Genomic DNA, 26,952 nt, shown 5'->3' on the forward strand with positions numbered 1-26,952 from the left:
ATTCCAATGAGTACAGGCCCAACCTACTCAACCTCTCCTCATAAAAAAATCCCTCCATACCCAGGATCAACCTAGTGAACCTTCTCTGGACTGCCTCCAATGCCAGTATATCTTTCCTTAGATAAGGGGATCTAAGTTGTATTCTAGGTCTGGTCTAACTAGTGTCTTGTATAGTTTTAGCAAGACTTCCCTATTTTTATACTCCATTCCCTGTGAAATAAAGGCCAACATTCTATTTGCCTTCCCTATTACCTGTTGAACTTGTATGTTAGCTTTTTGTTATTCATGCACAAGGACTCCCAAAACCCTTTGTGCTGCAGCCTTCTGCAGCCTTTCTCCATTTAAATAATATTCAGCTCCTCTATTCTTCCTGCTAATGCGCATAACCTCACATTTTCCCACATATATTCCATTTGCCAAGTTTTTTCCCACTCACTTAATCTGCCTATATCCCTCTGTAGACTCCTTGTGTCATCCTCACCACTTGCCTTCCCGCCTATTTTTGTGTCATCCACAAACTTGGCGATAGTACATTCACTTCCCTCATCTAAGTCATTAATATATATTGTAAATAATTGAGGCCCCAGCACTGATCCCTGTGGCACTCCACTAGTTACAGGTTGCCATCCCAAAAATGCCCCCTTTAACCCATATCTCTGTCTTCTATTATTTAGCCAATCCTCTATCCATGCTAATATACTACCCCCAACACCATGGGCTCTTATCTTATTAAGTAGCCTTATGTGTGGTACCTTATCGAACACCTTTTGGAAATCCAAATATATTACATCTACTGGCTCCCCTTTATCTATCCTGTTTGTTACCTCCTCAAAGAATTTGTTATACATGATTTCCCCTTCATGAAGCCATGCTGACCCTGCTTGATTAGACTATGTATTTCTAAATGCTCTGAAATTACATCCTTTATAATAGACTATTATAGTGATACACAGATGTACTAAAGTGAAGTGCCCGACATCTGGCGGCGGGCCATAGACCGGCTGAGCAGACAATCGTAAAATGGTTTCACAACGTTGTGAAACTGATTTTTGGCCCACCCGCCATATTGTCTGCTCACACCCACCATGATGCCCATTGCCAAACGGCACGGAAAATTCCGCCCTTAGTGTTGGACATTGGACATTGAAGCCCCCCACCCCGAGTGTGCTTGCACATGAGCAGGGGAGAGACCTCATCCTGAGTGAGGCACAGCCAGAGTGAGTGTGGGTATTGGCAATTTGGTGCACAGTGGGAATTCGGTGTGGCGGGGAAGAGGTGCTCTTTGCATTTTTTTCTTTGATATCCAACTTCTTAAATCTTCAGAGAGTGGTCTTGCCCTGCTGCAGCAGTAGAGGCAACAAGGGAGAGAAATGACTAGTAAATAGCGGGTAAGATTGGGTAAGTATTTACTACTTTTATTGCTGATAGTTTAAGGTCTTTTTGGTGGTTTATAGTTTGTATATTCTGTAGTAACGAGGATCAGGAAAGAAGTTCCCTAAAGTAATTGATTTAAAAGGTTTAATTTAAAGGGATAAGTCATGGCAGGAGAACTCAAAGCTGTGGTGTGCTCCTTGTACTCCATGTGGGAAGCCGGGAACATTTCCAGTGCCCGGGACCAGCATGTGTGCAGGAACTGTGTCCAGCTGCAGCTGCTGGAAGCTCAGGTTTCAGAGCTGGAACAGCGGCTGGGGACACTGTGGAGCATCCACAAGTCTAAGAGCATCATGGATAGCATGATTAGAGAGGTGGTCACACCACAGCTGAAGGGACTTGAGGGGGGAAGGGAATGGGTGACCACCAGGCAGTCCAAGAGAAACAGGCAGGTAGTTCAGGAGTCCCCTGGGGTCCTGCTCACAAATCAGTATTCCGTTTTGGAGGCTGGTTCCTCCAGGGAATGCAGACAGAGCCAAGCTTCTGGCACATCAAGCAGCCTGTCTGTACAGGAAGCGAGGAAGAGCATCAGTAATAGGGGATTCTAGTCAGGGAAACAGATAGGCGCTACTGTGGCCATCAACGTGACTCCAGGACGGTGTGTTGCCTCCCTGGTGCCAGGTTCCAGGATGTCATGAACAGCTGCAGGACATCCTGAAGGGGGAGGGTGATAAGGCAGAGGTCATGGTGCATGTTGGTACCAATGACATAGGTAGAAAGAGGGATGAGGTCTTGCATCAAGAATTCAGGGAGTTAGGCAGTAGACTAAAAAGCAGGACCTCTCGGGTTGTAATTTCTGGGTTACTCCCAGTGCCACGTGCTAGCGAGCACAGAAATAGGAGAATAGCGCAGATGAATACGTGGCTTAACAGTTGGTGCAGGAGGGAGGGTTTTAGATTCCTGGATCACTGGGACCATTTCTGGGGAAGGTGGGACCTGTACAAGCGGGTACGGTCTACATCTGAACCAGAGCAGGCCTAACATCCTAGCGGGCGGGTTTGCTAGTGCTGTTGGGAGGAGTTTAAATGAATTCGGCAGGGGGAGGGGACACAGAATGTTAGCAGAATAGGGACACATCATAATACAGTAAAACAATCAAGTCAGAGGGAGTACAGCTGCATTAAGTTTCAAGGGAGTAAGGCAAGGCTGGATGGCCTCTACTTTAATGCCAGGAGTGTTACAGGTAAAACGGATGAGTTAAGGGTGAGGATTGACATGTGGAATTGTGATATGGTAGCCATCACAGAGACATGATTGAGGGAAGGGCAGGATTAGCAGCTCAACATTCCAGGATATAGAATCTTCAGGCGAGACAGGGGAGGGGGTAAAAGAGAAGGAAGCTTTGCATTATTAGTTAAGGAGTCCATTACTACAGTAAGGAGAGATGATATCTTGGAGGGGGCATCGAATGAAGTTTTATGGGTAGAGCTTAGGAATAAAAATGGGGCAGCCACATTGTTAGGTGTTTATTATAGACCACCAGATAGTCAGCGGGAAATTGAGGAGCAAATATGTGCACAATTCGCAGAGGTGTGTAAAAACAATAACAAAATATAAATAATAAATTAATGGCCAGCCAGCGTAAATTGCATGCTGAAACGCTCAGCGCTGCCGGGGTTGTGGGGGGGAAGAGGGCGAGCACGGGAGTCATGCAGTGAAAGCGCCCTGAAGTTACAGATCTGCCTCAGGGAGCTGAAGGTTTCTAGCGCTAAAAATAAAGTTTTTAAAATTAAGGTAAACAATAATAAATTTCGGCACTGGACCATGTTGGGCTCCAGGACCCATTGCTTCAGAGACTGGTCCATTATCTTTCCAAGTACAAGTGGGAGATAGAATCGTCCGTAAGCACGTTAGTCATATCTGTGCCAGAGAGAAATTCCAACAATTGACTGCTCAATCTATGATTAGCGTTGAACCGTCGACTTCTGAGGCATGTGATCGACCTAGAACAGACATCCGAGGTGTTTCAGAGGAGTTGCCAAATCCTGAACTGCCCAGTTCCAATGATGTGTCTCATACTGCAGCTCCAGATCCTGTCGATCTTGTTCAGGAACCTCCAGTGGTAGAGCTATGCCGCTCTAGCCGTACATGAAGAGCACCTCAAAGACTAGATTTATAATCATCTGAAATTGTATATGGCTGGATTTTCAGCTGGGCGTGCAGGTACGCGCAGGTACGCGCACGACACGCATGAGCATGAAATAGCGCACGATGACATCTGGCAAGCGTGCTGATGCCATCGTGCACTCGCGCAATATTTCAGTTGGCGGGCACGCGTGGGAGTCGGCAGCAAGCCTGCCAATAATTAAGAGGGCTGTTAAGCCCATTAATAAATTAATTAAAGTTAATTTTTCCCTGCCGTCCAAACTTTATGGGCGGGTGAAAAGGATTTTGAGGAAATCTCATCCACGGGCGGGATGAGGTTTCCGATGTTAATTAAAAATAAAATAAAAATTTTTAAATCTCATTTTTAACATGTCCCTGCTCATGTGACAGTGTTAGAAACCTTCAGCTCCCTGAGGCAGCTCTGTAACTTCAGGGAGCTTTCACTGTGCTGACTCCCGCACTCGCCCTCTTACCCCCATGACCCCGGCAGCGCTGAGCATTTCAGCACGCAATTCACGCTGGCCGGTGTGAAATTGCTGTTGGGGCCCGGTTGCGGGCGCCGGACCATTGCGCTGTCACTCCCGGGCCCACCCGCCCGACAGGGGGAATATCCTCCCCTATATGTTTGTTGGATGCTCAAATGTGTTTTGTTAAGAGTATTTGTAAAAAAACTAAAGGGGGAGGAATTGTGGTAACTGCGTGTATTGTCCCTCCCTCCTGTCAATGACAGGTCATGTGGTGTACTGCAGAAGCTTCGACCGGTGAGCTATTAGCGTGGACATTCCAGGGGGCAGAGTTTTTCAGATGTGAGATCGGGGCTGGCGTGCAAGCACTCGTTGATGTCTCCGTAATATAGTTTTACTGCTCCTTTACAAAACCCATCTGCTCCATCAAGTCATCACAACTCTTCATGCTTTGAACAACTCTATTCTGAACACCAGTTGTTTTTTTTTTCTTTCCTCTAATTTTCAAGTTTTTTTTTTAAATGTAACCCTTTTTTCTCTTCAGGACATGTGGATAATAATAAGATGGAAACTTATAGTATGTACAGAAAAGGTTTAAACTAGCTTTAGGAACCTGAGCATAGCCTCAGAAGGGAGAAGCAAAGCTGGAAATGGAATGTGGAGAATTAGTCAGTAAGTATTAAAGGCTGTGAAAACAAAAATTAGAAACTAGACAAGGAAGTTGTTCACTGATTAATGGTATATCCTTCAATGCAATGCAAGGCATCTAGTGAAGGCAGAAAGCATAGAGGAACATAAAATGTGCAGGGTGAAATTAAAAGGAAAGCTAGGAAAGGAAAGATAGGGTATGAATAAAATATTAGCGAGGAAAATTAAGGAAAATCCAAAGAAGTTATATAAATAGAAAAAGAGCAAGATGACATCTAAAGAAGGAGCGGGGCCTATTACAGAATAAAAAGAACCTGTGTGTGGAGGCGGAAGATGTGGACATGATTCTTAATGAACATATTGGGCTGGATTTTATGATCCTTCGCCTGCAGGCTTGAAGGCAGGGGCACTCGTAAAATCCAGCAGCTAACTATCCCACTGCCTGCCCACCCACTCCGACCTGTCCGAAATTTTACAGGAGGTGGGGTAGGCGTTGGGCGGCCCACTTGACCTTGGGTCTATTGAAGCCCTTAAGTGGCCAATTCGTGGCTATTTAACTACCTCATCCCTTAAGCCTTCACTGCACAAGCTAGAGTTGACAAGTGAAGGGGGAACTCCTTTGCGAGTCCCTTGGGCCCATCGGAGGCACCCTGCCGTGCAAGGCCATATTACGCCCTTTAACCCTCCACCCGACCTCTTGAACCTGCTCCCTACATTCCTCAACCTCCTCGCTGGGCCCTGGCAGCCTTACCTCTGAGTCCAGAATCCTCTTTGTTGGGACTAGCTGTAGTCCCAGCCATGGCCACCACTCCCAGCTGGCGCTGCTAGAACGACAATCCAATTGGGCGGCAGCTCTCTAAGGCAGGACTTCCTCTAAAGATGGGGCAAAAGTCTGCGGTAATTCATTGTGTATATACCTTTTAGAGGAATGTTATAATAGAAGATCACATGATCTTAATATCCAATGATAGAGTAGCGTGGGCTACCTTAGTCGCCTGTAGCCTGTAGTCAGTAGTGAGTAGTCTAGAGTCAGAGTCTGGAATGTAGAGACAGGGTTTTAGTTGTTAGTACACAATTGTAGCTGCTGAGTTCCTTTGTAAGTAAATACATAAGAATTGTCTGCTGATCTGTTATGCCTATGGTACCAACTCGGCCATCCTAAAACACGCGTGCAATCCAAATCCATTAGTCGAACTAAACTAGTGACAAGGATCCAACAAAGTCACTGCTTCCAGTGTTAATTCACTGTGGGGCAGGCAGGGGTATCATGGACGAGCCCCCCAACAATGTTTTAGCCCAGGCAGGGGTGGGGATTGCAGGGACCACCACACCTTGTTAAATCCAGCCCACGTGCCTGCCTAGAAATTGAGGTTAAGGGTGAGGAGTGGGAAATACTGGTTGGGATAAAGTAAATCAGAAATATCAACCTTGATAATGTTGGCCCTGGGGGGGTTAGGGGCAGAAAGAATTAACTTCCTCCTCAGAAATCCTAAGTAGCTTTTGGTGGAAAGTGAGACCTTTCTCTCTGCACAGCCTCCACTGCCTTCGTGTAGTTTTGCTTCCATTCAGTTAGCTTAATGTCACAAGGTCCTTCGATTATAAATATCCTTGTTCATTCACACGCACATACTCGTACACATGCACACACAGACATGAACAAATACACATCACTGAACTCCCATAAACAATTCTCAGAATCCAAGTAAAAATGAACCAGCCTGCTATGTTTTTTTATTTGATTTACGATAACACTTAAAAGGTGCCAAATATTTTAAGCTCAGTGGTGTCTCAAAACATACAGGCGAGGTTACGACTCATAAACACTACAGCGCATCATTGGGTTTGAAACGGTGTTCAGAGCAGACCAGGGGTCCCTCTTTCCCTATTAAAATGCAGATTTTACAGTACAATGCGAGCACTTATTAAAAATTTCATCCATTCATTGATGGAAAATTGTGCTGGACGGGTTGACCTGCATGTCTGATATCCCTGCTATATGCTGTGAAGCTCCAGGCATGGGAAATTACAATTTACGTTTCAGCCGGATGGATCCAGTGCTCCGCTGACAAGCCCTGTCCAGAATTGTTATACAGCACCAAGCGGCACAATGACTAGGTAACTGTCACAGGCGGTGCCTCTAGTGTCACACAGCTTAATGAATAAAGCAACATCCCCTCACAAACTGCACAATCTGACATGAGAATATGCAATCACTGGTAATAGCATAGGCAGAACTCAGCTTGTTTTTCTGCGCTGGTTAAAATAGAGCAAGGTCTTCATCGATAAATGTTTGCCAAACGTTTATTCTGTAGAATCAACACGGACAGGATGCTACCGTTTTATGGAGAACCAGGCACTCATTTCTTCACATTGCCCTCACATGTAAGTGGCATGATGATGTGTTTTAGTAAGTGCTACATATGTACTTGAACAAGAAGGCGGTACAACAAATATACATTCAGCAGAAGGTTGGCCAGCTTACTTTCTTTTTTTGTAGCATTGTGTTTTTCTTGTGTGGACACGGTGTTGAACCTAGCGCCTGAGGCAGGACCACATAAATAAGGCAGTGACCGGTTGAATCTTGTCCTAGGGTTCCACCCCGCTCCACCTCGCAGCGCAGAATGGACACACTGCGGTGGTTGGGCTTCTCCTGAGTAAATCCACCTCCCAGCTACACCTCAAAGACAAAAGAGGGCGCACCTGCCTGCACCTGGCAACAGCCAATGGTCACATTGAGATGGCACGAGCACTACTTGGCCAGGGGGCTGAGATCAACGTCACAGATAAGGTGGGTGATAAGAGGCAAGAAACATTACCTGTCTGGTGCTTTTTTTTAAAAAAAATATTTTCTGCCCTTATGCCTAAGTTTTATTTTCTGCTGACTTCAAAATCCATCCGAGTGTGAAATGGGTGACTGATTTGCACTCACCTAATTTTCATGACAATAAAATTTAACATTATCCTCTTCTCCTGTGCTCCCCGAGATCTATTCCCTGGCAAATGCAAACCCTAGAACATTATGCTCACATCCAATTGTACATTGTGGTGTTCAGCAGGATGAGAGGGCAACCTGCCTAGTATATTCTCTTCATTTTTCTTTGCCTCTTAGTGATTCAGCGATTAGAGAATTTAATTGTTGTGTAGTGTGTGAATGCACTTTTACAGGACAATGATTCTCAATTGCATTTCTCTGCCAAGCAAGGTCCAAATATTAATCATAACCTACTGGCATACTCCTCTGGGAGGGAAGTAAAATCAGAGGGTGAGTCATGCCAAAATGTTGAGGGTGCATTGCCTAGGTATGGTTAGAAACCTCTTTCCTAACAGTCAGAGAAAAGCCCATAGTACAAAGTGGAGGATTGAAGGGGAGGGCAGCATTGAGGTAGAAAGAGAAAGTTATCACAGAGCGTTGGATTCAATTGACTATTTTCACTCCTTTGTTCAGAATGGTTGGACTCCACTGCATTTTGCAGCAAAATCTGGTTACCTGGATACAGTGCAGTTCCTGGTGGAAAGCGGAGCTTCTCCCAAGCTGGAATGTAAGGAAGGAAAGACTCCCATTCAGTATGCAGCAGCTGATCACCACCAAGAGGTGGTTAGCTTTCTAATCCGGAAGAACAACATCACCCTTAAACTAACAGAGGATCGCAAGGTAGGTGGTTGAAGTACAAAACTTTGGGCAACACCTCTGTAGAATCAACACGGACAGGATGCTACTGTTTATAACGCATTCAGCATAATGAACATTTCATAGAATTATTGAACAGCACAGCAGGAGACCATTCGACCCATCATGCCTCTACTGAAAGCGCTATCCAATTAGTCCTACCGCCCTCCTTTTCCCCCATAGCCTGCAAAGATTTCCTCTTCAAGTATTTATCCAGTTTTCTTGTGAAGGGGCTATTGAATCTGCTCCCACCTTCCTTTCGGGCAGTGCATTGTAGATAATAACAACTTGATGCATTTCTTTCTCTTCATGCCACCTCTGGTTCTATCTTCTGATGAATATTTGTTCATCAGCTAGCATGATGAGGAACACTTAAGGTGGTTGATTTGTGCTCATCAAAGTTAACCAGTGGAGAATATGCCATCACACTCCTGATTTGTGCCTTGTAGATGGTGGACAAGCTTTAAGGAGTCAGGAGGTGAGTTACTCGCCGCAGGATTCCTAGCCTCTGACCTGCTTTTGTAGCCACAGTATTTAAATGGCTAGTCCAGTTAGTTTCTGGTCAATGGTGACCCCAGGATATTGATAGTGGGGAATTCAGTGATGGGAATGCCACTGAATGTCGAGAGGCAGTGGTTAGATTCTCTCTTGTTGGAGATGGTCATTGCCTGGCACTTGTGTGGCACGAATGTTACTTTCCATTTGTCAGCCCAAGCTTGGTGTTGCTGCATTTGTACATGGACTGGTGTGGTTAACTGGCTATTGATGCGATTAACTACAAGGAGACCCGAGAAAAGTTTTAAGAATTGTAAAGGGATTGGGAATATAGAACGAGATAAATTGTTTACATGGCCAAAAGGTTCAAAAACTCAGGAAATATGAGTAAATAGGAAATTCATATCGATGTATTTCACATAAAGAGTAATCAATATATGGAATAAGTTACCAGGCAAAACCAATAAACCAAACTTGTTTATTAACTTTCTTTTGTTTGGTTCATTGTCGGTTCATGTTAGATCTTTCTTGATTGGTGTAATATTTTTGCGATTTATAATTGGAGTCCGTAATGTCAAGAGCAGTTGGTCCTTTTTGTGACTTAATAGCATTGTGCCCCAAGAATGTAATTTATGATTGGATGTTTTTGTAACTGAACCAGTTGCAACTGGCTGCGGGTGGAAGCTGTCAGGCAGCTCACATGCTTGGTTATAGGGTGCTAGCTGCCTGCTGGTGTTGTCAGTTGTCTGCTGGTGTTGTCAGCTGCCTGCTGGTGTTGTCAGCTGTCTGCTGGTGTTGTCAGCTGCCTGCTTTTTTTTTATATTCATTCGTGGGATGTGAGCGTCGCTGGCTAGGCCAGCGTTTATTGCCTGTCCCTAATTGCCCTTGCGAAGGTGGTGGTGAACTGCCTTCTTGAACCGCTGCAGTCCATGTGGCTTAGATTCACCCACAGTGCTGTTAGGGAGGGAGTTTCAGGATTTTGACCCAGCAACAGCGAAGGAACAGCGATATATTTCCAAGTCAGGACGTTGAGTAGCTTGGAGGGAACTTCCAGGTGGTGGTGATCCCATGTTCTACTGCCTTCTCCTTCGAGATGGTAATGGTCGTGGTTCTGGAAGGTGCTGTCTCAGGAGGCTTGGTTAGTTCCTGCAGTGCGTCTTGTAGATGGTACACACTGCTGCCGCCGCACGCCAGTGGCAGAGGGAATGAACGTTTGTGGATGGGGTGTCAATCAAGTGGGCTGCTTTGTCCCAGATGGCGTTGAAGTTCTTGAGTGTTGTCAGAGCTGCACTCACCCTGGCAAGTGGAGAGTATTCCATCACACTCCTGATTTGTGCCTTGCAGGTGGTGGACAGGCTTTAGGGAGTCAGCAGGTGGGTTACTCGCCATAGGATTCCCAGCCTCTGACCTGTTCCTGTAGCCACAGTATTTATATAGCTAGTCCAGTTCAGCTTCTAGTCAATGGCAACCCCAAGGATGTTGATAGTGTGTGATTCAGTGATGGCAATGCCATTGAACATCAAGGGGCGATGGTTAGATTCTCTCTTTTTAGAGATGGTCATTCTCTGGTACTTGTGTGGCGCAAAATTTACTTTCCATTTGTCAGCCCAAGTCTGGATATTATCCAGATCTTGCTGCATTTGGACATGGACTGGTGTGGTTAACTGGCTGTTGATGCGGTTACTTGGCTATTGATGTGGTTAACTGTCTACTGATGTGGTTAACTGGCAAATGATGTGGTTAATGGCTGGTTAGCTATCTGCTGGTGTGGTTAATGGGCTAATAGTATGGTTAGCTGTCTGCTGGTGTGGTTAGCTGTCTGTTGGTATGGTTAATTATGTGCTAGTGTGGTTAACTGTCTGATAGTGCTGTTAGCTGTCTGCTGATGTGGTTAACTGGCTAATGGTGTTTTTAGCTTTCTGTTGATGTGGTTGGCTGTCTACTGATGTGGTTAGCTATCTGCTGATGTGGTTAACTGGCCAATGGTGTTTTTAGCTTTCTGCTAATGTGGTTGGCTGTCTACTGATGTGGTTAGCTGTCTGTTGGTGTGGTTAACTGGCCAATGGTGTTTTTAGCTTTCTGCTGATGTGGTTGGCTGTATACTGATGTGGTTAGCTGTCTGTTGGTGTGGTTAACTGGCTTTAGCTAGCTGGTTCAGTGCTGGTGGTAGATGGAAAACCTGTAAGAGCTGGCTGTTGGCTGTGAATAGATGCTGGCTAGCTTCCAGTTGTTGGCAGTATGATATGGTTTGATTGGCTATAAGTTCGTGGGCTTCCTACAGGCTAGTTGGTCAGCTAGCCTTTTTTCAAAATTACATGTTTTTTGGTAGCCTGTCAAACACCAAAGCACAGAACCAGTGAGATAATGGTTCAGTTCCTCCATGATTTCCAGATTACAAAATCCACGCACCTTAGAAAGAGAGTTGCCTCTGAGCCCTGTGCCTTGTTTTTCCTGCAAGCTACTTCAAAGCAGCCTTGGTGGAGGGGGCTGGAATAAATTTGCTTATGAACCTGCCTTGATTGTTGTTGATTTGCAGCCTGGGATGTCAGGTAAAAAAATATAAAGGGTGCTTATATTTCAATAACTAAATTCTGACAGAGTACGCTTCCCATTGTTATTAAAGGGCAGTCATTTGTAATGTGCGAGGGCAGGGGGGATGTTGAGCAGGCAGCAGCCACATTCGTTACCTTTTCCTGGACTATCAGGGCCGGACGTTCATGGTTCTAATGTGGACTGAAGTGGAGGCGGGGCCAGGAAAAAATGGCAGCCGGGCCCTGGATCCAGAAGCCCCGCCTCCATTCCCAGCACCAGCTGTTTCCACCAGTACGGGAATGGGGGAAAAGTTGTGACCCCCGACCGCCTGTTGTTTAATGTTTCTGACACCATTTTAAAGATGGCCCCGTGATTTTCATGGAGGCAGCCAGTATCGGCAAGGCTCCCTGATATACGTCTGACGGGTAAGGTCGTGAACTGTGACCTGGAGGCAGACAGAGCTTTTTCTGGCTTCACAGTTCAACAGGAAATGCGGCAATCTGAGGTGAATCTGTGTCATGCACAGTCAGAGCTCGCAGGACTTTGGATGGTGGGGGGGGGGGTTTCCAATACTTTATGTGGCTAATGGGCAGGATTTTCAGCTTGGCTTGCAGACGCATGCCCGACACACCCAAACGTAAAATAGCACCTGGTGACATCGTGCACTCGCGCGAATTTTGGTCGGCAGCACGCCCGCCGACAATTAAGAGGTCTATTAAGGCCCTTCAGCTGGTAATTAAGTTGAATTTTTCGCTGCTCGTCCAACCTTATGGTTGGCGGCTGGGCAGATGGGCCAAGGCGGCCTTCGCATTTTTTTGTGAAACCTCATCCACGGGTTGGGACGAGATTTCCGTAATTAAATCAAAAAAAATTGTTTGGGCAAGACTTTAATAATCATCCGCTGTGCGGATATTTTTTCCGGATTTTTAACATCTTTAATTTTGTTTGTAAAAATCTTCAGCTCCCTGAGGCAGCTCTGTGCCCTCAGGGAGCTTTCAGTGAGCGCACCCCCAGTGCACGCGCACACTTCAGCGCTTGCGCTCCTCCCGCCCCCGCCCCCACCCCAGCAGCGCTGAGGTTATCAGCACGCGTTTCATGCTGGCAGGTCGTTAATTGGCCAGCGTGAAATCGTGGTTGGGGGCCTAACGAGGGCAGCAGACCATTCCCAGGCCCACCCTAACAAGGGGAAAATCTTTCCCAATGTTTTTTCTATTTTGACAGTTCTATGGGCCTTTGAAGGGTTTACAAAATGTTATTATAGGACCAAAAGTGAACACTTGGGTGAATGTGTTGGGGAGGCGGATAAGGGGAGGTGAGCGTGGGTATACGGGGGATAAAGAGGGTAAGGGGGAGGGGTGAGGGTGGATATGAGGAATGAAAAGGGGTGAGGGTGGGGGAGGGGGGCATATTTATTTATTTATGCTTTATTTATTGTTTTGAGGAGCCAATGTTCTCATCCACGAAGACGGATCTCAAAACCGAGCTGCATCAGCATTGGCCCACCCCTGTCTTGGGGCCTGTTTCTGCCTTCGGCCTGACTCTGAAGAATGTGGACCTGCCTCCAGTCCATGCCTGCCTCCCCGACACAAAAATAAGCCAGGCGGGCTCCTCTAGGACGGAGACAAGATTGCAAGGACAGGGAAGTTCCCAACTCTCAACACCCATCTCAACAACGAAAATCTGAGCCTCAATCTCCATGAGCTTATTGTGCCTGCCACTTAGACTAACCTGAGATCCATTGGTTCAGAGGTAAATAGTGGCCTAGGTTGGAGAACACCAAATTTGGGTAGCAGCCAATGCCTTTCGGACCGATTGCTGTTTGAGTCCAGCACCGTGGGAGCTGCATATGGCTCTTAGCAGTAAGTATGGTTGTTTCAGGTGGATGCACTTACCACTCGCCATGCAAGAGATTTAGCAAGATCTCACAGGTGGCAGCCAGAAAATTTCTGCTCTGTAATTCACTATACCATCACAAGCTTCAATTCTTTGTGACTCGATATGTTGTCAGTGAGCTTGATATGTGGTCTGTTTACCCCACCTGACAACCCCACATTACCTCTCCGCAGAATTCAGCCTGTCCCAGTGGCAAATAGGTAATCTGTTGTTTGCTATTGAGAAAGTGGCATTGGCCAGCTACTGTCCAGATCAACTCAGGTCTCTGCTGTCTTCCCTTCTTCCACATCCCAGATTTGGATGGCATACGCCGTAACAATGAATCACAGAACTCCAATACCGAATTCAGGAGAAACTTCTGTACACAGAGAGTGGTTAGCATGTGGAACTCGTTATCGGAGGATTGATGGGAGGCAAATGCCATTGATTCGTTTAAGAGGAAACTGGATAAACACATTGGGGGGAATTTTCCCCATGTCGGTTGGGCCGTGCGGGAGTGGGCGCGGGCAGGCGCAGACCCGATCGCCGCCCGCAATCGGGCCCGCATCGCCATTTTACATGGGTGGGCCAATTAAGGCCTGCCCAGCGTAGTTCGCGACTCCCGGGGATAGCGGGAGTGGGCGGGCGGTGGTGAGCGTGCTCAGACCACCGGTTCCAATGGCGACCCAACAGCCTGTTTAAATAAAGGCCTGGCAGCCTTTGCACGGCTGCTCACAATGGCTGGGTGAAGAGCATATCAGAGGGGCAATGTTCCTGACACAAGTCCAGAGGGTAGGCCTTTGGGGCAGGCCAGGCTGGAGGGTAGGTCGGTGGGGCAGTGTGTCCCTCGTTTTTCCGACGATTGCCTAGCTGCCCTCCTGGAAGAGGTGGCAGCGCAGCAGGAGGTCCTTCTTCCGAGGGATGGGAGATGGAGGCCTCCCCACCTGACCAAACATGTGTGCGAGGAAGTGGCCGAGACAGTGCGTTCCCATGATGTGGTGCGGCGCACATGGCTCCAGTGCCGCAAAAGATTCAACGATCTCCTGCGCTCAGGAAGGCTGAGTACCATGTTGCCTCAAGTCACTTAATTCTGCCATGACCCTTTCCTCCCCAGCCACACCACCCCCCCCTCCCCCACCCTACCCCACCCCGGCCACTGCCCCCCCCACACTGCCCCCAGCAACTCTGAGTACAGTAACGGCATTGAACCCCTCACGGCATGTATCCCTCACTGGGTGTGACAGCAGGGATTGTCCATGCCCAGTTTATCCTGAGAGGGTTGAGCTAGGATGTGTTCTACATCTGCAGCATGTGTGACACTGACACCCAGAGTAAAGAATGGGGGTGAAAGTCAAGAGTCTGCACCTAGGCAGAGTGCTGGAACTGGGAAGCATGTCTAAGTCAGGGTGCTAACATGCTGGGAGGGGAGCTTCCAGGTGGCGGGGCACCAATCCATCTGCTGGCCTTTGCGTTCCACGTGCTTGTGCCTCCTTGCTTAGCAACGTTAGACCATGTGGTGCCAAATGTGATGGAGGCAGCATTTGGGCAAGGGAGGGGCAGTCAGCCCTGGCTTGTTTGGGTGAGTGTGCGGCAGCTGCGGTGTGATGAAGCACTGGAGCCCTGCAGTGTCCCACTCTGGCTGGGTTGGGGATGGGAATTCAGGTACAGGCTGGACTAATCAACGCTCCTCTCTCCTTTTCAGGAGAAGACTGCGCGCAATGCCTCTGAACGAATGCGGACTGGCGGAGGGCAGACCCAGTTGGCCATCCTAATGGCTTACATGTAGCAGGCCATAGATCTGGAGAGGCACCATGCCCCCATGTCCACCAGTGGCGGTGAGGCTGGGATCCCACGGGGAGGTATGTTTGCCGAGCACTGGGGTCATCATGTGTGTCCCAGCAGCCATGGCACTGCTGAATGCTCAGTGATTGAAGTTAGCAACATGGGTTGACCATTGATTATGGAAGGATGAGTGCATAATGATCCGAGGGACAGAGATGCACATTGACATTGTCTCCACTGTAACTAATCAAATGTCCTTTTTCTTCCTTTCAGCATCACTGGAGCAGGGCCGGGAGGAGGAGGCAGAGGGCCCACCTCTCACCCCTGAAGCCCCAGAGCGAATCCACTCACCAGCATCTCAGCCAGGCAGGCACCAGCGCAGATATTAGCTCCTCGGTGGGAATTGGATATTCGGCTAGTGTCCCGGGGAACGACGGTGAGGGCACTTCACACTCGCTTGAGGTGCGGGCAGAGACAGAGATGCCAGTCGGAAGACTGCTGGGGAACAGGTCCTTGTTCGGTCGGTGGCTGATGATGTGCCTCTGGAGTCGTCCATGAGCAGCAAACACTGGAAGTGCAGCAGGGTCTGCGGGATGATCTGGTGGAGATACATGAGGCAATGTGTGGCATGGTGCCCATGCTTGAGGAGTCCACCCGGAGCATCACCGATGCAATGAGCCTCATGGCTGAGTGCCATGCTTCCTCCATGGAGAGAGTGGCGACTCTCGTGGAGAGGCTCCTCCAGGAGAACAATCAGGGCCTCCTGGGGATGCGCTCAGACCAGCAAGCCGTCACAGTGGTATTGACCTCAGCTGGCCAGTGCCATTGTGGTTTAAGCACTAAGTATCCCAGCTCGGTGCCCATCCATCTACAGTGAGCAGGGAGGTCCCAAGCGACCTCACCTCGGTGCAGCAGCTGCCTGTCGTCTCTGTGGGCTCCTCTCCGGGCGCTCCGGATGAGGACAGCAGCTCCTCCGCCCCACTGCCAGTGACCGTGGCGTCCGATGAGGCTGCGACGACTAGGGAGATGCCAGCTGTGGAACTGGCCACTCCCTCCCGGGCGGGGCCATCAAAGTCTCCACGGGCCAGAGGACGGCGCCAAGGTCATCGAGGCCAACAGGACAGCAGAGTGAGCAGGCTGTCTCAGATGCCACTCCCAGCGAGGGGACAGCACCTAGATGTAGCACCCGTAAGCATTAATTTAAGACACCTTAGGCACATTGCTGGTTTCTCACTGGTACTTTTATGTTGGTCCATAGTACTTTCTGGAAGACTTGGTGTGATGCCCAACACTGTTTTTTTTTGCTTTATGAAGTTACATTTGTTCACTCAATAAATTTTGACATGTTGCCATGCCTCAGGGTGATTCCTTACTTCTGCAGGTGTATGGGAAGCCATGATGTTATGAGTGAGTTGTTTGACATTGAGCTTTATTGACAAGGGCCTTAGTTAATGTTCCTATCCAGGCAGATTTTGCACTCAGGTATCGAGTGTAGAGCCTGCAGCCCTGACGTGTGTGTTGGAGGTCCATCTCTGGTGGGCTAGCTGAAGGTTCTTTGGATTAAAGTTTCCCGGGTGTCCCTGCCTCCCTGGATTATGCCCGGGTCAGCGTCTACCCCCTCAGCGTTCTCCTGTGCATGTTCATCCTCGGACTCACTGCTGGACTCATCATGTGCAGCTGGAGCAACTGCGTCTACGTCTCCCTCGTCCACTGCGTCCCCCCTTTCCAGCGCCAGATTGTGGAGAGCGCAGCATGCAACCACTATAATGACACACAATCTGGGGGGGTACTGGAGTGTGGCCCCTAAACGGTCCAGACATCGTAAGCACATCTTAAGAAGACCGATGGTTCTCTCCACCACCGCCCTTGTGGTGCCGTGGCTCCTATTGTACCACTGCTCAGCCTCTGTTCTGGGATGGTGGAGAGGCCTCATGACCCACCTTCTAAGGGGATAGCCCTTGTCACCCAGCAGCCATCCATCAAGCTGGGCTGGAGCACTGAAGAGCCTCGGCACCTGGGAGTGTCTGAGGATGTAAGCTTCTTGGGAGCTGCCTGGGTACCTTGCACAGACTTGTAGAATCTGCATCCTGTGATCACACACTATCTGCACGTTCATGGAGTGGAATCCCTTCCTGTTGACGAAGGCACCGGGCTCACCTGCTGGCGCCATGATGGCCACATGTGTGCGGTCTCTTGCATCCTGGACGCAGGGGAAGCCAGCAATCGCTGCAAAGCCTCTGTCTCGCTCTGTCTGGCAGGCCTCGTCCTAGTGACAGTGGATGAGAGTCAATGCACACCTGAACAGAGCGTCTGTAACCTGCTTGACACAAGTGTGGACAGCTGATTGGGAGACTCCACAGAGATCACCCACTGACTCCTGGAAAGAGCCGGAGGCATAGAAGTTGAAGGCAGTGGTGACCTTTAGAGCCATTGGCATGGGGTGCCCACCCACACAGTTAGCAGAGATCTCAGGGCCTATCATCTGACAGATGGAGGTGACTGTCTCCTTTGAGAGACGGAGCCTCCTTCGGCACTGCATCTCTGACATATTGAGGTAGCTGCTTGGCCGCCTGTATACCCTGGCAGCAGGATAGTGGCGTCTTCTGCGGCACCTCCCGTCTTGGACTTCCTGTTGGCCCTGTGCCCCTTGTGCCTGCGCTTCTCCTACCAAAGGTGGCTTCCCTGGAGGCTGAATGTGCAGGAGTGCAGGCCTCCTCCCCCTTCTGGCCCTCCCACCTCAGAGGAGGTGCCTCCAGTGGAGAGCACAACTCCCATTCCCAGACTAAGGGAAGGCTTCCTGAAACCTGTAGGCCCCAAAAACTATCTTTACTGTAGAGTCTTGACCAAGGCTTTTATTCCTGTCCAAGCAGCTGGTATGAGTTTTGAAGTGTTCCTGCTCACACAGGCAAGGAAAAGTAACTTTCACACTTAAATACCTGAAAGATTATATTCGCAACCCTCTTATCCCGCCTGTGGATGAGGTTTATACAAATGTCTCCTACCCGCCTGACCGCTACGCCCGTGCGACATCCTGAAGATCGCACAGGCTGAGAAAAATCAAATTCAATTGCTGTCTCAAGGGCCTTAACTGGCCCGTTAATAGATGGCGGGTGCGCATCTGAACTTATAGTGCGCCCGCCTTCCCAAATATCGCGATGGCGCACGGTGACGTCGGGACGTTCACCTGACATCACAGCGCGCCATTTTACAATGGGAAATTCTGCCCATGACGGAGAAAGACATAGAAGGACATTAGGGGCAGAATTTTGCCCTCATTAGGCAGGTGCTGCAGGCAGGCCTGGGAGCACCCAGGAAACCGACCGCCGCCCGCAATCGGGCCCTGGCCCCGATTCCGCGCTGGCTCCCAATTAGCGACCAGCCAGCGTGAAACACACACTGATAACCTCAGCGCTGTCGAAGTGGGGTTGGGAGGACCGCCAGTGCTGAAGTTTGCGCATGTGACAAGTGCAGCAGCAAAATCTTCCTGAGGCATAGAGCTGCCTCAGGGAGCTGAAGACTTTTACCAATAAAAAGAAAGATTTTTAAATAATGAAAACATGTCCTGTGAGCAGGGACATGTTCAATATGAGTGTAAAAAGTTTTTTTTTTTAAATCACTGGTCGAAACCTCATCCTGCCCGTGATGAGGTTTCACCAAAAATGCAAAGGCCGCTTGGCCTTTTTTGCACATCCGCTAACCGAACAGCTGGACGGGCAGCGAAAAATCTCAATTAATTAATTGATTAAGGGCCTTAGTAGGCCACTTAATTGTGGGCGGACGCGCGGCTGACTCCCGCGCACCTCCGCTAACTGAACTATCGCGTCATTTTATGCTCGAGTGTGTTACGTACATGCCCACACACCAAGCAAAAAATTCTGGCCTAGTTGAAGAAGGGTGGGCCTGTGTTTTATTTACTATGTTATCCTGTGCAAAATTGTAAGAAATATGCAGCCTTTGTGTTATCATTAATTTAACACTGTCTGACAGATCAAAATTACCCTGTTGTATGAAAGGCTTTGAGATATTTCAGCGACTAAGGAGCTATATAAATTCAATTGTTATTATTGTTATGCTCCAATTCTTGAAGTACTCTGTAGTTAATTGTAGCCCATGTGAATAACTAACACAAACTTTGTTTATTTTGTTACAGTTTATCTTTGACCTCATGGTCTGTGGGAAGCTCAATAGAAACAAGGTCATTGAAGAGTTTGTGCTGCACTCAGCTGCCCCCATGGACACTGCCATCAAGCTCTCCCGCGCTTTTGGCATCACAGCTCTGAAGGAGAAAGAAAGGCTGATGGAGCTGCTGGAAGCAGCCAAGTACTGCGAAAACATGGCGGCCGAACTCCTCACTGTAGCATCTGGTTGCCGGAGTGCTGGATACCTACTCCGTGCCGTGGACCATCGTGGCACTACAATGCTGGACTCTTTAATAGAATGTGAACAGAAGGATGTGGTGGCCCACCCAGCAGTCCAGAAATACCTGACCGATGTCTGGTACGGGAACTTGAAGTGGGCCCACTGGAAAATAGTCCTTTTGTTCTTTACCTTCCTTTTTTGCCCTCCTATCTGGCTGATGTTCTCCCTTCCGCTTAAGCACCGGTTCAACAGGATTCCGATTATGAAATTCATGAGCCATTTGGTCTCTCACATCTTTCTCCTGGTGTTATTTATATTAACCATTGTCTATCCCCCACTTAGCCCAATATATGAGGGGCAGATGCTGCCGGGCTGGAATGAATGGCTCCTGTTAGCTTGGCTTTCAGGAATGCTGGTCTCGGAACTGACCCATCCCGGGGAGAGGACAGGACTAGCATGGATACGGGTCTTCATTCTGGGATTTTCAGCCATTGCCGTCTTCTGTCACCTGCTTGCCTTTGCTTTCCGGGACCATGACCGGCTGCACTGCTTCTTTGCGCGAAACATTTTCCTCGCGGTGGCCATGACACTTTGCTTTGTGCAGTTTTTGGAGTTCCTCACATTCCACCACCTCTTCGGCCCCTGGGCTGTCATCATCCGAGACCTGATGAAGGACCTCGCCAGGTTTGCCGTCATTCTGGCCCTGTTTCATGTAGCCTTTACCATGCAGCTTTCAGCTGTTTACCAGCCTGTCTACCCAGTACTGCCGGTCAACCCAACCGCTGGCAATAGTTCAGGTTCGGAAGAGCATTATTATGATATTCAAGACCCTTTGGATATTACTGTCCTACTTTTCTTTGCTCTGTTCGGTATGGTGGATCCAGACACCTTACCTCCATTGTATCGGACACCTACTTTTACCCAATTCATTGTCAAGTTTGTGTTCGGAATGTACCTTGTCATGACCCTGATTGTTCTGATTAACTTGCTAATTGCTATGATGAGTGACACCTACCAGCGGATCCAGGCGCAGTCAGACACCGAGTGGAAGTTTGGGAGGGCCATGCTGATCCGTGATATGATCAGGAAATCAGGGACTCCTTCTCCATTCAACCTGTGCACCAATCTTTTCTACTACATTAAGATGCTGTGCAAACATAGGGGTAAGTCAATGACTGTAACTGAATGGAATACATCAAAGGCTGGTCCTACCTACATCAACCAGGCTTCTTGCTCCTGATCGTACCCATTGACCTGGGATAGAGAGAAGGAGTATCAGCCAAGACGCCTGCCCTTTCTAAATTATGTTCTAGTCATGGTCTCAGTAGGTACTTGTCATGATGCATCCCATGATATAATAAGCATCGATGTTAAAACCTTTGTCTCTCCTTTCCCTCTAGTTCTTCCAGTGAGAATCCTCAGTCTCCACTTCCTCTTGCTCCTCTGTCACCCACCAGAACAAACAATCTTTCACTATTTACCCAGAGTGAAGTCCCCAGGTTACACTCATGCCTTTACTGGCTGTTCCTCTCTCAGCACCGCTGCCACTCACTATTTTCCTACTTCTTTTGGCCTTGAAGGAAATGCTATGTGCACACTCACCCACAACCCCCAGGCTCCATTTCTCCCAGCCTAAGCCCCAATTACCCCCAGAGCTGAGTGCCTAGTCCCCCTCTCTCCTCCTATCCAAGTCCCAGTCCCTATTCCTCAATTCTTGTCACCATATTCCTCGATCTTCTTCTCTTCCCTCCCACGTGAATCATCTTACGCCCAACTCCAATACTACAGTCTTCAGACTCCGCGACCCATGCCCTAAACCCCTGATCCAGCCCTCAGTCTTCCTCTTGTGCCCCAGCCAAGCCCCAATCTCAGCTCCCATCCCAGACTCTTACCCTACAGGCGACCCCCTACTTACTCTAATCTCTCCAACTCCATTCCTCCCCACTCAAGCTCCAGTTTCCCATGCCCTTGAGTCCTCAGTCTACCTCTCTTGCCCCAATCAAACCCCAATCCCATCCTTTATCATCAGAAATAATCTCATTAACCTTGATTCCACCCCCATAACCCCCAAAATTCTTCAGCGAGGCACGAGGCTAGCACCAGCGAGGTGAGATCAGTGGAGGTGATAAAGGCAGTTCCTCTATGATGACAGGCAGGAAGGGCTGGGCACTGGCTGGAAATTTAAAGGGCCTCCTTGTCACTGGGTGCATGGGCTGCAGTAGCAGGAAATTCTCCCCCATCCCCAGCTGTGACCGGGAGAACCCTCTTACTTTCCGGGAGACTTCTAGCCTCTATGGCGGTCCCAATGATCAAGACTGTGTAGGCAGTTGTAGGCCTGAGAGACTCCTTACATTCCTGCCCCTACTGCCAGGGCTAGGCTAGACTAGGCTTGCCACTGGCAGGGGATGCACCCCTATGAGGGCAACCCGCAGGCCATTTAAATGTTCCAGGACAGGAATTCTAAGTGCTCGCATGGCTGGACAGATGCATGCACTTTTGTTAGGTACCCAGGGAGAGGGGGCGGGGGGGAGGGGGTGGGGGGTGGGGACAACAAAATCATCCCTTATAATTCCCAAACAAGTGGCCATAAAAAAAGGAACAGCTTGCATTTATATAGCACCTTTCATGATCATCAGACCTCCCAAATGTTTTACAGCTAATGAAGTAATTTTGAAGTTTAGTCACTGTTGTAAAGTAGGAAGTACGGCAGCCAACTTCTGCATAGTTAATTCCCCCAAACAGCAAACTGATATTGACCAGGTAATCTGTATTTTGTGATGTTTATTCAGGGATAAATATTGTTCAAACAACCTGGGCTCCTGTTCTTCAAAATATGGGATTTTTTTTACATCCTGCTGAATGGGTAGATCAACCTCAGTTTAATCTCTCATTTCAAAGACGGCACCTCCAACAATACAGCACTCACTCAGTGGGCCAAAGAAATCTCAGCCTTGATTTTGTGCTTAAGTCCTGAAGTGTAACTTGAACCCACAACTTTCTGACTCAAAGACTGAGATTCTACCAACTGAACCACAACTGACATCAAAATCATTCTGGAATTTTGCTCACATGTGATATTGATATTAAGTAGATAAATAAGACAGGCATATTTGATGTTTGGTTACATTACAGAGCTTAATTGGTGATGTCATTTACATGTCTAGATTTATTTCTAACACTTGACTGAGATTTTCAATTAATCACATTTTATCATTATGATATCAAAGATAACTTGTAATTTATAGTTACTTTTCACATAAGTTTATTTTAAACAATGTGAGTTTGAGAATGACATGATTGTATGACCACTTACATATGAACATACATACGAACAAGGAGCAGGAGTAGGCCATTCAGCCCCTCGAGCCTGCTCTGAATTTAATTAGATCATGGCTGATCTGATAGTAACCTGAAATCTGCATCCCACCTACCCCCGATAACCTATCATCCCCTTGTTTACCAAGAATCTATCCACCTCTGCTTTAAAAATACTCAAAGACACTGCTTCAACCACCTTCTCAGGAAGAGAATTCCAAAGACACACGACCCTCTGGGTGAAAAAATTTTGCCTCATCTCTGCTTTAAATGGATGACCCTCTTATTTTTAAACAGTAACCCCTAATTCTAGATTCTCACACAAGATGAAACATCCTTTCCACATCCACAGTGTCAAGACCCCTCAGGATCCCATATGTTTCAGTCAAGTCGCCTCTTACTCTTCTAAACTTCAGCAGTTACAAGCCTAATCTGTCCAACCTTTCCTCATAAGACAACCTGCCCATTCCAGGTCTGCTAAACCTTCCCTGAACCGCTTCCAACACATTTACATCCTTCCTTAAATAAGGTGACCAATACTGTACACAGTACTCCAAATGTGGTCTCACTAGTGCCCTGTACAACTGAAGCATAACCTCCCTTTGCATTCTTTTGCATTCAATTCCCCTCACAATAAATGATAACATTCTATTAGCTTTCCTAATTACTTGCATACTAGCCTTTTGCGATTGATGTACTAGGACAGCCAGATCCCTCTGCACTTCAGAGTTCTGCAATCTCTCACCATTTAGATACTATATTTCTCTTTTACTCCTTCTGCCAAAATGGACAATTTCACATTTTCCCACATTATACTCCATTTGCCTGATCTTTGCCGACTCAATTAACCTATCCATATCTTTTTGCAGCCTCCTTATGTCCTCTTCATAATTTACTTTCCTACCTATGTTTGCGTCATCAGCAAATTCGTCAACCATCCCATCCATCCCTTCATCCAAGTCATTTATATAAATTGTAAACAATTGAGGCCCCAGCACTGATCCCTGTGGCACACCATTCATTACATCTTGCCAACCTGAAAAAGACCATTTATGCCTACTCTCTGCTTCCTGTTAGCCAGCCAATCCTCTATCCATGCCAATATGTTATCGCTATACCATGAACTTTTATTTCCCATAATAACTGTTGATGTGGCACTTTATCAAATGCCTTCTGGAAATCTAAGTACAGTACATCCACCGGTTCCCCTTTATCCACAGCACATGTTACTTCCTCAAAGAGCTCCAATAAGTTGATTAAACACAATTTCCCTTTCACAAAACCATAACATATTTTCATCAAGTTTTCCTCTGTAGATTGACTGGAGGCAATAGATAGTTCTATGATAACATCATAAATTAATTTCAGTGCTACAAAGGGAAAAAAAACCATGAGAAATAGAATCGTTAAAACTTCAGAACCGAAGGAAGCCAACGAACCCCAGATTGAAGGGAAAAAAAATCAAGGATCCTCATAGAACATTTGCCAGCTCATGGTTTATTGTTCTAGAGCCAGCATTTATTGCCCATCCCTAATTGCCCTTGAGAAGGTGGTGGTGAGCTGCCTTCTTGAACTGCTGCAGTCTCTATGATGTAGGTACACCCACAGTGCTTTTAGGGAGTTCCAGGATTTTGACTCAGTGACAGTGGAGGAAAGGTGACATATTTCGAAGTTAGGATGGTGAGTGGCTTGGAGGGAAACTTCTAGGTGGTGGTGTTCCCACGTATCTGCTGCCCTTGTCCTTCTAGATAGTAGTGGTCATGGGTTTGGAAAGTGCTTCCCATTGATCCCATTACAATGGGAGAATTAGTACGACAGGCAGTAGAATTTATTGACCTAAATTAGCCAATTCTCCTAAGATGCATGATTGAGAACTTTAAATATCAGAATACACAACGTTCCAGTTTCAGTGGTACGTATGTACATTTTGCACCAATAGGCCGAAAACTGCATTCGGTACATGAGAATTTCCCAATAATATGACAAATCATAATGAAACATTAGGGATCTTTCATTCCCAAAGTGAGAATATTAGGTTAACTGGTCTCTTCCTTCATCCTGCAAACGGAGTGCAGCCAACTACCTGAGTGAAGACTTGGAGTTTGGTGAGAGGGGAGTTCGGTGAAGGGGGAGAAGGAGTTGTTCATTTCCCCTTCCTATCTTTCTCACCCCATAGAAATTGGTTCTTGCTCTACTACAGGAGCTAGATGTTTGGCGAGTGTCTGGTAAGTGGCTAAGTTCTATAAGTTCTATTCTACCCCTAAGGCTTAAAATAGTACACAATTGGTGGTAAAGGTATTAAAGAAAGCAACATAAATAATTGATATAATTAAGTAGTTATTTAAAACACATTATGGATGGCAGGGCAGGTGATGTGTCAAGGCTGTAGCATGTGGGAGCTCCTGGATAACATTGTGATCCAGGGCAAACGTCTGCAGTAAGTTTTTGCGGCTTGAGGAACTTCAGCTCAGAGTCATTGAGCTGGAGGCTGAGCTGCAGACTCTGCGACACATCAAGGAGGGGGAAAGTTACCTGGATGTTTTATACCAGGAGGCAGTCACACCACTTAGGATAGGGTCTTCTGATTTGGTCAGTGGCCAGGGACAGGAGGCTGTGACTGCGAGTGAGGCAGGTAAGGGGACACAGAGGGCAGGAGTGCAGGAGTGTGAGCTTCTGCAATTGTCTAACAGGTTTGAGGTTCTCTCAGCTTGTTTGGATAAGAGCAGGGGCTGCAGGGTGGATGAGCAAACTGACCAGGGCACCGTGGTACAGGAAGCCATCCATATGGGGGATCAAAAAGGAATATAGTGGTAGCAGGGGACAGTGTAGTAAGGGGGATTGAAACTATCCTATGTAGCAAAGAATGAGCGTCCAGACAGCTTTGTTGCCTTCCTAATGCCAGGGTTCAGGACATCTGCTCAGGGCTGGAGAGGAACTTGCAGTGGGAGTGGGAGTGGGAGGATCCAGTGGTCATGGCCCATGTAGATACCAGTGACATAGGCAGGATGAGGAAGGAGGCTCTGCATAGTCAGTATGACAAGCTAGGCACCAAATTAAGAAGCAGAACCTCAAAGGTAATGACTTCTGGATTATTACCTGAGCCACATGCAAATTGGCAAAGGACAAATAAGGTTAGAGAAATGAATGCATGGCTCAAAGACAGGTGTGGGAGAAGTGGATTCCAGTTTGTGGAGCACTGGCACCAGTATTGGGGAAAGTGGGATCTGTGCAGTTGGGACAGCCTACACCTAAACTGTGCTGGGGCTGGTGTCCTTGTGAGCTGCCTAACTAGGAAAGCAGAGAACGTTTTAAACTGAATAGTGGGGGAAAGGGATCAAATTTAGGAAGATGAGGTAAACCAAAGAGTAGGGACAGGCAAGAGAGAAAGGTATTATTATGGGAAATGATAAACAGACTGTGACAGGAAGGGACAGAGAGTACAAATCCAAGAGTAAATAAGCAGATAAGGGTAGACACTACAAAAATAATAAAATGACAAAACTAAAGGCCCTGTATCTAAACACTTGTAGCATTCAAAACTAAACAGATGAACTGCTAGCACAAATAGAAATAAAGAAGTACGGTTTGATAGCCATTACAGAGACATGGCTACAGGATGACATGGATTGGGACCTGAATACTGAAGGGTATGTGACATTTAGGAAGGACAGGAAGCTAGGAAAAGGTGGAGGGGTGGCTCTGTTAATTAATAATAGTATTAGCACATTAGAGAGGGATGTCCTAAGTTCAGGAAACCAGGTTTTAAAAGTGGTTTGGGTTGAGGTGAAGAATGATAAAGGCAAAAAAATCACTTGTGGGCGTGGTGTACAGGCCCCCTAATTGTAACTACACAGTAGGACAGTATAAAAGAAGAGATAATGGAAACTTGCCAGAAAGGTACAGCACTAATCATGGGGGATTTTAATCTACATATAGACTGGAAAAATCAGATGCCAAATGTAGCTTAGTTGGTGAGTTAATTGAATGTTTTTGGGATAGTTTATTAGAACAGCACATTCTGGAGCTCTAATTCATGAGTTAAATTTAAACCTTTGCATCATCACCAACGGCTTGGGCTGGTAATAATTCTTTACAAGGTTCACAAAGTCACCAAAACTTTTCAAATCTGGGGCACTGGGCACCAACAGATTTTGAATTAGTCCATATGTTTTACTCCCATACGTGGACAGAAGGATTGCGCACCTCTGCTCCTCCCCCACAATCTCATTCGCCTGGAAGAAGAACGCGAGGTGTTCAACATAGTGACACCAGTCGTCCGAG

The 26,952-nt window shown here is 47.4% G+C and overlaps 1 protein-coding gene across 1 annotated transcript in view; it reads left to right on the forward strand.

Annotated features, from left to right (window-relative positions):
• The window catches only part of trpn1 (transient receptor potential cation channel, subfamily N, member 1), a 331,698-nt gene that overhangs the window by 282,293 nt on the left and 22,453 nt on the right, over positions 1-26,952 (forward strand). The window contains exons 24-26 of the mRNA XM_078540988.1: positions 7,240-7,437; positions 8,095-8,301; positions 19,148-20,519. Coding sequence (XP_078397114.1) covers positions 7,240-7,437; positions 8,095-8,301; positions 19,148-20,519 — 1,777 coding nt within the window. The remainder of the gene's footprint in view (positions 1-7,239; positions 7,438-8,094; positions 8,302-19,147; positions 20,520-26,952) is intronic.

The sequence above is a fragment of the Cetorhinus maximus genome, chromosome 4, assembly GCF_964194155.1.
Source record: "Cetorhinus maximus chromosome 4, sCetMax3.hap1.1, whole genome shotgun sequence".
NCBI classification, from domain to species: domain Eukaryota; kingdom Metazoa; phylum Chordata; class Chondrichthyes; order Lamniformes; family Cetorhinidae; genus Cetorhinus; species Cetorhinus maximus.